The sequence below is a fragment of the Eurypyga helias genome, unplaced genomic scaffold (genome assembly GCF_000690775.1).
Source record: "Eurypyga helias isolate BGI_N326 unplaced genomic scaffold, ASM69077v1 scaffold2566, whole genome shotgun sequence".
Taxonomy (NCBI): domain Eukaryota; kingdom Metazoa; phylum Chordata; class Aves; order Eurypygiformes; family Eurypygidae; genus Eurypyga; species Eurypyga helias.
In genome coordinates this window covers 13,243-26,379 of record NW_010254466.1, presented here as the reverse complement: position 1 = coordinate 26,379, position 13,137 = coordinate 13,243, and the positions used below count along the sequence as shown (strand labels likewise).

The 13,137-nt window shown below is 45.8% G+C and overlaps 1 protein-coding gene across 1 annotated transcript in view; it reads right to left on the bottom strand.

The window, feature by feature from the left end:
* Positions 1–3,053: 3,053 nt before the first annotated feature.
* The window catches only part of LOC104510650 (SH3 domain-containing RING finger protein 3-like), a gene marked incomplete at its 5' end in the record, with an annotated part of 11,120 nt that continues 1,036 nt past the window's right edge, over positions 3,054–13,137 (bottom strand). Inside the window, one exon of the mRNA XM_010152970.1 lies at positions 3,054–3,542. Coding sequence (XP_010151272.1) covers positions 3,374–3,542 — 169 coding nt within the window. The remainder of the gene's footprint in view (positions 3,543–13,137) is intronic.

The window sequence follows — 13,137 nt, the reverse complement described above, 5'->3', positions numbered from 1 at the left end:
CCTTGACCAACACACCTTTTCTCCACAGGAAAGTTGTTAACTTCTCAAGCCTTTGAAGACTGTCAGATCTGCCAAAAGAAGGTCCAGAAAGAGATTCTGACTTCTGCTTGGGCATCCCTTACTTTTAACTGCCCTTTATTTATGCGGGAATTGCTACTGAAAGCAAGGGAGACGAGCAGGGTTTGCAGAGGAGTCTTCGCCGTGTTTTTTGTGAAACCCAGAGCTACGTGCGTTGCCGTCTAATAGAGAAACCTCAGTCAAGTTGCCTTAATGTTTATTTTATTTAAAGAATCAGAAACACAGTCATTGTAGTTCATTTGTACTCATATCTGCCAACATTTCCTAAATCACGTTAACATTCATGTATAACAAAAACATTTTCTGAGCTGTGCAAAGTTCAAAGGAATTGTTCAATTACTTGAACCCACTTCTAGAAGAGCAAACCTGGCATTTTACAAACTGAGGCCACCAGAAGGAGTCTTTTCTTCCTCTCCTCCCCGTTGCAGGAGATACAGACTCCCCCTCCTTCCCCTTTCCCTGGCATGACAGGTAGAAATTAGATCACAGTACGAGTCGAACCTCTCTCAGTCCGGGACTTTCCGAATAGCACTGGGTCACGTTTTCATATCACTGAGCTGTATCAAGTTCTGCACTTGTGCTCCTGGCATGGAAGTGATTTGTCCAAGAAGATAACTCAATAACCCAAACTGTGATGATAAGCAATAAACAGGGTTCAGAAACAGCTGTTAACAAGATAGAAACACCACGCCCCACCCCCCAAATATTCTTCCTTGCAGGAGGTATGACCGGAAGGGTTGTCGTCCATTAAAAAAAACCATCATCCTCCCCGCAAAATAGATTTTAAAGCACTGATTTCATGACACGACATCCGCGTGTTCTCCTTGATCTTCTGACACGCCAACTTTTGTCCTTGTTAGAGTTAAGCATGAAAAGGTGGAAATCTGGAACCATTTTAGATCTGGCTAAACACAATAGGCAGCAAGCAAGCCGTCATCCTGTTTCATGTTTCTGAGTGTAGTAAATACACCCAAGGAACAGAATTTTAAGAGAGCTTTAAGCACTGTAAGTTGTCAGAAAACATCTCCTCATCTCTGACAGACCTAACCCAGGATTTTTATTGGGATCGATAACACGTGTTTTGGCGTCGCTGACTCGCTAACTGTGCAGTTTACTGTTGGAGGCGCAGTGATACCAGTCCTGATCTGGGCCAAATAAGTGGAACAGACATGGCTCCAGTCTCGAGCAGGTCTTTCCAGAAGATGTTTCTTCAGTCTCTTACTGGTTATAAAAAGGCAGTTTCCTCTCAACAGTAACTAAACTTTTAGTGGCTGACTCCTTACGATCTGGAATATGAACAAATGCGGCAACGTTAAGTATAAAAAGAAACGCCCTGAAAATGATGCCTCCCTGTTTGAAGGTGCTATACTTGGCCATGGACTGTGTTTCTGGAATTGGTTTGTTACATGTGACAGCAAGAAGGAACTTATTTTACAGAGAACAAAGTCACGGAGCTGAACTTAAATAGGAATGTTCACTTACATAGGGCTTGGTATGTACTAGTATACATGGCTTGAACGAAACCAAAGCTTACACCTTCCCATATGAACTACCGGTAACACAGCAATGATGTTCACCTACCGGGCCTCCTCTTTTTAATAAGACTATCTCCAGGTTACAGTGCCTCCGACACGCTTTTAAACGACCACCACATGCAGGCTTTGGCGAACAGCCAGCCTCCGGCAAAGGCAAGGTACGGATACAGCTATGAAAAGCCTTTCATCATGTTGCATTCCTCAAGAGCCGGTGTCCTTTGAAATGCTCTCACAATCCCATTATGGATTTTTTTTTTTTTTCTCATTCTGCTTCGTACGAGTGACTGGCTAAACTCGCTTTACATTTATTGCACCTCGAAGTCCCTGGTAGATGGAAGCTTATATTGCCTGATACGGTTTGTATTGTAGTTTGACCGTGTTCAGAAATCGAACAGTCTCCAGAACTGTACATTTCTACAGTAAGAAATCACATTTCGATAACGCTAATTACAGCCTCCACAGATCAGCTCTCGTCTCCGTGATGCAACAGCAGAGGAAAACTCCACGGTCCCTGCGCGTGCTAGAACCTGCAGTGTTCTTCTTATTGCCATGAAAAAGTCAATTAAAATGACTCCTCTGGGAACGACTTCCAATTCTGGAGTAATTATCACTCTCCACTCCGAACGTTGTGCTTCAGCGTGTCTCTGGCCATTCTACGTACACAGGAGGGAGTGAGACTGTGCGTGTGGCACGGGCACGCTCCTCCAGGTATATTTACCGGTGAGCAAGCGGCTTTTCCTCTTTTCCTCCACGAAGCACGAACAAGCAGTCTGATCTCGATCTTCAGGTACGTGTCTCATTTCGCATGTTGAACGCAGATCTTGTTGCAGCCTCTCTGTTTAACCAAACCAAATCTTTAACAATTAAAAAAAATAGCACCAGATGTATGAAAAAGAGGAAATGTCTGATCTAGTAGGAATATATATAAAGTAGAGCAATTCTTACAGTAAAAAGGTACGTCGTACAAAAAAGCAATGGAAAGTGATACTGAAGGACAAAAATCCATGCTGCATATAATAAGGGCAGAAGACAGGCAAAAGGGATTCTGCTCAAATAACCACAGTTTAATGGTGGAGCCGTACTTCCTCCAGGACCTCCCCGGCGACAGCGCCGGGACACCGGATGGTATGGGACTCTGAGCACTAACACACTCACCGACAGACTTGCGCAGCATATCTTTGAGGTATATAGAAAGCATGACATTTAACGTTTTGGACTCCTCATTCTTTCTTGCACGGCGATGCACCGATCTTTAGCTGGGGTTTTCTCCACCCTCTCCTCCCTCCTTTTCCCTCGGGAAAAACAAAATCCCAGTTTAAGAGCTTCCTAGCACACCTCCTTGAACTCTCAAATCCATCTTGCATAGGCCAGTAATAAGAACACTGCAGCTCTGACAAATAAGTTACAGCAATATAACAACTTTCCTCTTAATTTTTTTTTTTTTTTAAAGATATCTTCTCTATAATTTACACAAAGGGTTAACAGCCGGAGTTTAGGTTACGTACAGTCCAGATGGGCGTCCTTTCAGTCTGTGATTCCAGGTGGAAGGCACTACTTCAACATACCACCGTATGCACCGCACGTGGTCTCAGGAGGGCAGCGGGGCACTGCGTCTCCAAAGCTGTAGACTAAAGGGCCTGGGGGAGTCTTTGGAAATAAAAATGGCAGTGGTTATCAGTCCAGTTTCCCTTTGCTGTCTCTTCTTGTGCTATGCAGTTTCCCCTGAAAGCTCCTCCAGTTCAGAGAGTGGCGGGCTGTCCTCAGAAGCTCTCGACAAAGCTCCCGGGGAAGAGGCCCGTCCTGCCGTTCCTCTGCAACGTCCCTTTGTACCAGCCATCCTCCCGCTTCTTGTGCACAAACACAATGTCACCTTCCTTCAGTTCGATCTCGGCCTCGCTCTGCGGGGGGTACGGGACCACAACACGATACCTTTGGAGACAAAAAGAGAAAGAGCTGGTTTGCCAGTGGTCAAGCCCACACCTGATGGGAGCAGCCAGACACCACAACCAGAAATCTCAGGGAAAAAATACTTCTGGGAACATCAGTAAGTTACATTTTCGCACACCAGTTGTATCCAATGCAGCTACATTTTCTACTAAACCTCAGTATCATGGAGATTTCTGGGCAGCTTGCCTGGAGACTTGCCCAGGGCATACTCTGGAGCCAGACCATGAAAACAGAGGGTATTGTCAAATGGCTGGAGTACTTGTGGTGGTCCCTGCTCCCGCTTGCATGTCAAGCCTATGCCAGGGACTAGGCTGCTTTCGCACAGCTCTGCATCTGCCTCGGCTGTAACACATCTCATTCAGCACTGTATCTGCTCCATCAAAAAATCACAGACTGGTTTGGGCTGGAAGGGACCTTAAAGACCATCTAGTTCCAACCCCCCTGCCATGGGCAGGGACACCTTCCACTAGACCAGGTTGCTCAAAGCCTCATCCAGCCTGGCCTTGAACACTTCCAGGGATGGGGCATCCACAGCTTCTCTGGGAAACCTGTTCCAGTGTTTTACCACCCTCATCATAAAAATACTCATCCTTATATCTAGTCTGCATCTACCAGACCCTACTAAAAAGTCTTTCCCCATCTTTCTTACAAGCCCCTTTAAGTATTGAAGGGCCACCGTAAGGTTTCCCTGGATCCTTCTTTTCTCCAGGCTGAACAGCACCAACTCTCTCAGCCTGTCCTCATAGCACAGGGGTTCCAGCCCTCAGAGCATCTTTGTGCTCTCCTCTGGACTTGCTCCAACATCATTCATCACTGTTCTCCATCTGGACATTGAGCTGTTGACCACTGCCTTCTGGATGTAACCATCCAACCAATTCCTCATCCACCAAACACTCCACCCATCAAATCCACATTTCTCCAATTTGAAGAGAAGGATGTTGCAGGGGACTGTGTCAAAGACCTTACAGGAGTTCAGATAGATGACATCTGTAGCTATGCTGTTGTCCACTAATGAAGAAAAAAGGGGTTTGCAGGGCTCCCACCAACTACCTGTGCTATGGGCAGAGGTTAGCTAAAGCACTTCACATTTTTCTTCTTCTTATGTTTCTTGAGAATGTACTTTGGGTCCCCCAGACCTGGAAAGGAAGCTGAAATGGAGAGGTATCAAATGACTTCCAAAGCAGCCTCCAAACCAACAGGGATCCCCTGTCCTGAACCATTCACAGGGCTCTCTGGGAATTTAGTTTTCAAGTGTCACTTCCCTGCAATGAAGTAATGACGGGTCTGATCCTGATACGGCTATTCTGCACTCAGGCTTATCAGCAGGCGACCTCAGGAGAGCACACACCGGGCCTTTTTATATCAATGCACTTGTGTGCAGAGCAGGGAATACATTTCTGCTGCACTGGTTTGTTTTTTGATTCAACACGTGTACTTTCACAGTCATCTGGCATTTGGTTAACAGTCAATAACTGCCTTGCTAATTGCAAAGCAATTAATATACTAAAATAGTTAAAAGAAGCCTAAATTGATTACCTAAAACCCATCTCCTGAGTATTAGTATTTCCACAAGCACTGCGTGGCCACTGATGTCTCAGTCATGTTTGTTAAGAGGTATTTATTTAAAATAATATCCTGTCCTTGGAGGGTAACTTTGACCTGCCCTGAAGGCTCTGGACCACTCCCTGAGACCTTTCCCAGTTGAGATGGTACCAAAGGAAGGGGCTCTCCAGCGGCAGTCACTAATTTCCTTTGCAGACGTTGCTCAGACGCCTCGTGACTGCAGTTCTGAAATTAGGGACGTGACAGTGAAAATACCAGCTTTGGTGCTATGTTTAGACATTTCTGTGGCCAAACATGCCGTTTCTCAGAAAAGCATTAAACTCCATTTGGAGTGGAGGGGTTCTGCTCTAAAACCTGAGTATGGCCTTTTTCATCTTGACACAACAACACAGTCAAGTAGAAAATGTATGTGTTCAAGTGCCATCGAAAATCTGCCGGTCATCTTTGTGCCTTGGTCAATAAATCTGGTTGTCACTTCCTTTCTCTGTGGAAAAGCAAGTAAGAGAGGTTGAAACGTGTACCCCTGGCTGGCTGCAGAGAAATGGTCTATCACACTATCATCTGCGGAAAAGCTACACTTATATTATGAAGCTTTGCCAATTACAACCATTATGCAAATGAACGCACACATTATTTCAAACACTCTGCTGCAGCGTTGATTAATTAAATTATCAGAGTGGAACGATTTTAGCTAAGATGATGCCAAGTTTCAGATCTCACAGCTCTATGCGCAATCACAGCCCATCAGAGCTCAGCACCAGGATCTCAAGACGCTTGGAGAAAGAAGAAGGTCGGACCTCCACATCAGCTGAGTGGTGGCGGAGTTGCGGACCCTTTTTGGCAGATCAGGAAACAGAAACACAGAAAGAAGGTGGTGTCTTGGACAGGGTTGCCCTAAAGAGCCAGCTGGGACTGTCAACACTTCATGTCATACCTTAAGCACAGAGCCATCCTTGTAAAGCCAGACTATGTCCCAGGAGTGATGAGCTGCTAGTCCCTAAAGGGTTCACATGAGCAGGGGGGTGACCACGCTCAACAGGAATGTGCCCATTGTCATAACAGGGGTTCTACACAGCATCTTCTTAGAGATTTAGAAAAATATATCTCAGTCACTACACTGCCAAATGACGTACTTTTTCCCATTTAAGGATCCCCCAAATGCTACGGTTTAAATTTAATTAACTACGGTACTCATAGGATAGCACCACAGTGGTTTTGAGAGAGTAATGAAATCTTAGATATGAAAGACCTTGAAAATCGGTTAAGAAATCCTCTGCGAGATGGAAAAAGATGCTGCGTTTTTTCCCTTGAGAGGCTTTTGGAACGGCGCCTGGGAGAGGCAGCCCGGTGAGGGCACCGCTGCCGGCACTGTGCTGCCCATCCCTCAGACCTCCACGTGGCATCTCAGCCCAGTTCACACTCTGGGACAGAATTTCAAATACATGTATTAGCCCTGTTTTTTTGGCAGAAAAGATCTCTTCTCCCAGACATCCTCCCGCACTCCCAAAAAGGCAGTCCTGTACACTTCTATTTATATCTCCCTCTTTCATTTCCCCTTTTGTCCCTTCTTTGAGAAGCTACTACAAAATTGTAGGTTTTCTTACACCAAACTGCTTCCTAGCATTTTAGATGGATCTTGGGAGCATCTCAGTTTTGTCTGTGTCACATTACACCTCTAAATTACAAACTTGAAAATGCTAATTAGCTGGGCCACAATGAAGATGACAAGTGTGGCAGCCACCTCTGTCTATTATGAACAATGTTTGGTCTTTTCTGTTGTAAATCATGCTTTCAAATAGTTGTAATTCTGCCAAATGTCAACCATTTTGGCCCAAACTCTTGCCAGTAGCTGACTGCGTCAGGCTGAGGGTCCCACATTCAGCCCAAATTGTCCCACCACATCCAGGAATAATGAGAGGGTTTTTGCAGCACCAGCAGGACCCAGGTGAGGGCTTCCACAAACTGCTCTCAGCTCCCCATAGCTGGGAGAAAAGACCTGCCCTGTGGCCCCACAGGTATGTCAGGGACCATGTTCCTTCAGAAAATCACTTGCTCTTGGTCAGGTTAAAAGCATTCAAACTGTCCCAAAACGGTACATGCTTAGCAGAGGCTTGTATGAGCACCAGCAGTAAAATCTCTGCTGATTCATGCTCCAAGGTGTCCTAGCTTGGCGGGACCACAGAGGTCGCATTTTTCTTCCTTTCCTGGCAATGGGCTCCTCTCCTGCTTTTCTCTCAGGGCACAGACTTTTTTTTGCTGGACTTTCCCACTGCCGGCTTCTGTGGCATCCCTGGGTTGGGCACTTCACCCCAGAGGGGACTGTCCGGGATGGGCAGTGGCCTGGGGAGGGCTCTCGGTGCCCAAGAGAAAATACCTGAGGAGAGGCTGAGAGTGGTGTCAGTAAGGACATGGGAATGGGATTTACTTGGGCAGGGAAACCTCAGGGAGCTGGAGAGTGGGGGTAAGGCGAGAGAGGGGATGGAGGGAGAGAGAAGATGATGAGAGAAAAACTAGGAGATGAGAAAGAAATGGGACCATGATGAAAAGTGGAAGCCCTGACGGGAGGTGAGGGTATAGGTGCTGAGGGTGGCAGCTGTGCTGAGTCTGAGCGAGCAAAGAGCCTTGGTAGGAGGGAGCCTGGGGCTGGGACATGACGTCCTGTAGTCTGAGGGAGGGACGGGCACCCTGGCAGCAATTTTCTCACGGAGAGCCAGATATGGGTCTACCATCACTGTCCCTCTGCTGTCTCAGCAGAGACCTGGGAATCCCACTGTGCCCTGTCTTCATGGCACTTGTCCTCATAGCCAAAAGAAAAACACCTCCCACCCAGATCTCCCTTGCTACCACTGCTGACATCTGGAAGGTGCATCTGAGACTCCTAAACTCAAATAGATATTACATGATGGAAGTCCTTGTTTGTTTCCTTTAAAAAAGCAAAATGACTAAACATGTCATGTATGTAGATGCAGAAAGACATCCATTGCCTTAACAGAACAGGCATGTTTCACACCCATGCCTCTGAGGTGAAGAAACAGGCAACTAAATTTGCCCATGACTTAGCTTTTGCTTGTGTGCAATATAACCTTTCAGTACATGATTGCATTCTAGTTTTCTCACAGGATGCCTGCCTCATTTAGTGCACAAGACATCCTGCTCTGGCCATGTGCCAAGGCTCTGACGTGGAAGAAACGCGTGGCTGCCAAAGCCACCCCACCTTTTGCAGAGGTTGGGGGCTGTCCAATAAGTGACCGCAGCAAAACTCACTGAGTAGGGCAGGTGTGGGGAAAGTGGCTTCTCTGGCTCCTCGAGCTGCAAAGCCTCGTGCCACACTTGCCGCAGAGTGAGACTCATCTCAGCCACCTCAGCTGCGTAGGAGTCAGTTGTCTGGACTAAATTACTCACGCAGGCTCTCTGTCAGCATGCACAGACAGGCATTGAACAGTATTGATTGGAACTGATAAGTAGTTAAGGGCTGGGCTCAAGCCTAGATGCTAAGGAAAAAAACCCCAAAATACTGAGTATCTGCTTACTGAGTAAATAACGTGCATCCAGGACACTGAAGGAGCTGGAGAAACTTCAGAAAACAGATGTACAGTGTGGCAGATTAGGTCTTGCGGGGCTAACCTCCAGTTTGGTCCCATTTAGAGTGCTTGAATTCGGATGCTCAGTGCCAGTTTGTCCAAGTACACACTCAGGACAGGTTTCAGGAGCCCAGTCCTGTAACTCCAATAGGTGCCTGGTGTGGTAGGAAGACAGTTAGTTTTCTGTGGGGATAGGTAATCGATTGATATGAGGCATCTAGCCCAGTTAACGACTGCTCTTGCTTGTCAGTGGAGCTCTATTTCTCCATCCTTTTACAAGCAGATTGCAGAGACCTGCAAAGTGCCCCATCACACTACAAGCCAGAACCCGCTTCACCATATTACGGTGTCTGAATCAGCAGCCTGAAAAGAACACATCTCAGTTGAATCTTTTACTCTTCTGCTGGAAACACTTCTTCCATGTGTGGTTGACAGAGCCCTGGAACAGGCTGCCCAGAGAGGGGGGGGAGTCTCCTTCCCTGGAGACTTTCAAAAGCCGCCTGGACTTGTTCCTGTGGGATCTACTCTAGGTGATCCTGCTCTGGCAGGGGGGTTGGACTAGGTGATCTCTAGAGGTCCCTTCCAACTCCTTCCACTCTGCTAATCTGTGTGAATCTGTGAAATGTTGCAGGATTCAGTTTCTGAGAGGGTTAATTCTAGTTTCTCAGTCCTAAAGCATATCTCCCTAGTCAGAGAAGCTTTTAACCATGTGCATACATGTCACTGCTCAGTCAGAACTTACTCCTGGGGTCATTTCTCTAGTATCACTTTCCAGGAAAGAAAAAAAACCCTTCCTTTGCTTTCCCTTTTGGCAAGAAAGATATACACGTGCAGCACAATTGAAGTCAATGGGCATTAAGCACATGCTTGAACGCTTCCTTGAATTTGGAGCTCAATTTCTAACGTGGCAGTGATTTGTAGAAAGGATACATGGAAATGTGGAGGGGTCTGTTTTAAAGTTCAGACTCACTGCTCCTGTCTTACTCTGCAGTCCTGTTGTGGTTACGACTTGCTTGAAAGCTCCACGAAAACCATAGAAACAGGGCACAGATACGCCAGTCGTGACAGCAAGTCTGGATACGACGGCTTTATCAGAATACAGCACGGCAGAATTAGTGCCAGTGACTATGAAAGAGTCAACAGCGCGTGACATGTTTTACTCAGGTTCGCATCTGGGAACAGTGCCAGGCGGCAAGGGGAACATGACTCACACACACACACACACGACTGTCCTGTTTTGCTTAATGTACAGTCACATTTTCTTGAAGGGGGTGGCAAGCAAAGCATTTTGCTTTGGCGCTGCCAGCCAGACAACACCCCACTCTCCCACGTGAACCCACAGGGCGGGCGGGATGTGGGCAAATCTCTGTCCCAGGCCCTGCCTCAGCACAGCGCATCCCTGTACCGCTTCTGTTTCTTGCACCAGCGGAAACTGGACAGAGCAGTAGGCAGAAAAGAGCGTGTGGGGCACCCGCAGGCTGATGGGATATTCACTTGGCAGTCAATCATTGCAACACAAAGTGACAAGGACACCACCTGGGAAATTTCCCCGCTCTGCTGCTCAGACTGCTGGATGCTTTATGGCAGGGAGCAGCTGAAGGAAGGTAGTTTTACAAACGGATGGTGGGAAACTACACCCAGAAGGCAGAGATGGGCACTAACTATACCAGCAAACCAGTTAAATATCAAGGCTAAGTGACAGGAGAGCTAGGAGCAATTTCTTTTCTAATCCAGCCATCCATAACCAGGTTTTGGAATATCAAGTAGGATAAGATAAAATAATTGTTTTCCTCACTCTCCCTGTGCACAAGAGATGAAAGAGCATAAACATTCGCAGCATTTCTGAGAGGGTGAAGCTCAGTTCACCTTCCTGTCTGGCTGCAGCTCCCACAGAGGGCTGCGATGTCAGGCAGCAGAATAGGCCATTCTTCCCCTAAATCGTGAGCGTCGAGCCACCAGCAATCAGAGCCCTTGGATGCCCCTCCGATATGGCTGGTGTCAAGACTGCTCGAGTTTGATCAGTAGCCTGGATGTGGCGACTGATGGAGCTGCAAGCCAACCTCAATGGGAGAAGCAGTGGTGCTCTGCTGCCTGCCTGAGTCTCGCTGTGAATGCCGTAAATATTAAGGAATGTGCTACTTCTTCCAACCTTTCAGTGCTCTGTCTCTGTGAGCACAGATGGGCGTTGGGAGACAGAAAGCCAAGTACAGCTAAGTGTACTGAAATGCTTTGCAGCTTTTTAAAATTTCATCCAGCATCTGAATCTGTTTATCTAACCTTTTTTTCCCTCTCCTCCCTTTTCTTTCTCAGAGAATTGCTCCTACTGTGCGGATGAAATGCACCAAAATGCAAACAAGCAAAATACGAAGCTGAGTGACGTTCAATGCGAGTTCATCCGTTTCCAGATGTGAAAAGAACAAGTGGTTTAAAAACCGTAATTTGTTTTAAAAAAAATATAATTTGGTACTTCTGAGCAATTTGATGATTTAACGAGTACAGATGGATGTGGGATGAATTTCTAGGAGACAAGTGTTTAACGTATCTGCTTAGATTATTCCAGAACTAAGCATTATCCTTCCTAGTGCATGAAGGTAATTAATATTTCCCATTATGGGCATGAAAAAACCCATATGATCAGTTAAGGAATGCAGATACGCCAATGATATGGAAGTTAATTCATAAATCAATTAGAGGATCTTGCCTGCTGTGTATAATTAGGGTTACTTCAATTATAGCTTATTTTTGGATTTAAGACTCAGGAATCAAAATGCTTAAAATCAGGGTAAGTTCCTCAACACCACAGACTGCAACTGGAAGTATTTACTCAGTTTTAGCAGTCTAAATCTGTTTACTTCTGATTCCAGCACGGCTGAGAAGACACAGATAGCCCATGTCCCTGTGGTTCTATTCTGTTTCACTGCAGTCACTTAAAAACGTCATCAGTTAAATGTTTCACTGTCAGAACCATCCTGACCTGAACTTAGAAATTTGTAGGAGAAGGGACTAGCTCTGGTATATTAAATAATGTGTCTGGACTTCTCTACAGGAAAGCTTTGGGAGCAGCACCTCAACAGCCAGCTCTGAAGATGTCAAGGGATGTTGTTCCCGGCTTCTTTTCAGGGTTACATTCAACTAAAGGTACAGTATTCCACTGGTTTAGTTACACCGGTGCTAAATCTGGTTTATATTGATTTAGCTTTTCATATAGCATTAATCTAAACTGATGTAGACCAAATTAAGTGTGCCTAAATAGGGATTGGTTTTTCACTCTTCTTACTAAATCGCTTTTTCATGGATTTTAAGGATAAGAGACTACTGTGATAGTCTGCTCTCACTACCTTCCTTACAATGCTGGAGGACTTGCCTGTATTTATTTCTGATTCAAGTCCAATAGCTGCACTTGAACAGCATCTCTTTTAGACAAAATGCCCAGTCTAGAGTAAAAATATTCCCATGTCTGTCCCATCTGCAATCTCTTACAGGCTATTGCAAGCCATTCCTTAGCGTGCCCTTTACCAGGTGTACCAGATCTCCCCGTATCCCTCACTGCAAGTATATTGTTTTAAATCTTCAGTCGTTCTTATGATGCTTCTCCGAGGCCACTCCACTTTGCTTCAGATTTAGCTCCTCTGAAATAATGCTGTTAGTCTGTGTTCTCTCTACCACAGCGTCAAAATAGCTCTGTACCAGCAGGTCTGCCCTCTTCATCACCCACCTCCCATGTTAGTCCTTTGTTCTGCAACAGCAAAGACTTTATCTGGGATGGTGAAGGTCCAAGACCCAACTCTTGTCGGGCTGCATTACATACACAATCATCGCCTAGTGATTCCTGACCTAGAGTTACATTTGCTGACAAACAGTGAATCAGCTTTCAATCCACTTAACGTCTGCTGTGTTGGCTGTGTACGGTTTACTCAGCAAGACATTTTAGGGTAACAAGCCTGGTGCCATAGAAAAGTTTAAATATGTTACAGTGTCATTGTTACCTTCCCAACCAAATTTCAGCCTGCATTCAGTAAAACACTGTAAGGTATGAACTGTCCTCTAGTATGCTTTATTATGCCCTGCACCATCTGTTCCATGACCCCAGCTAGGTTCAGGCTCAGGTGGCTTGCCCAACCTATTCCCTTCAGCTGCTTTCATACACGCAGACAAAAATAGTTTCTTTCACACTTCTGGAACTTCGCTATTATTCCAAATTTGTTTTAAATATCAGCTCCGGAGAGTTCCCTAGACTGGTTTTTGAAAACTCTTGGATGCTTTTTTAAAAAAACACATTCTCCTCAATCACTTTTGGAGTGGAAAGCATTTTAATAGCATGGTATCAGTGAATTATCTGTTCCCTTCCCAGTCCTCAAACTGCTGTCTTGTAGAAGGTGTTTACCTGAAGCAAATATGGCCCTGCACATGGAGACCTAGCTCTTTTCTGCACC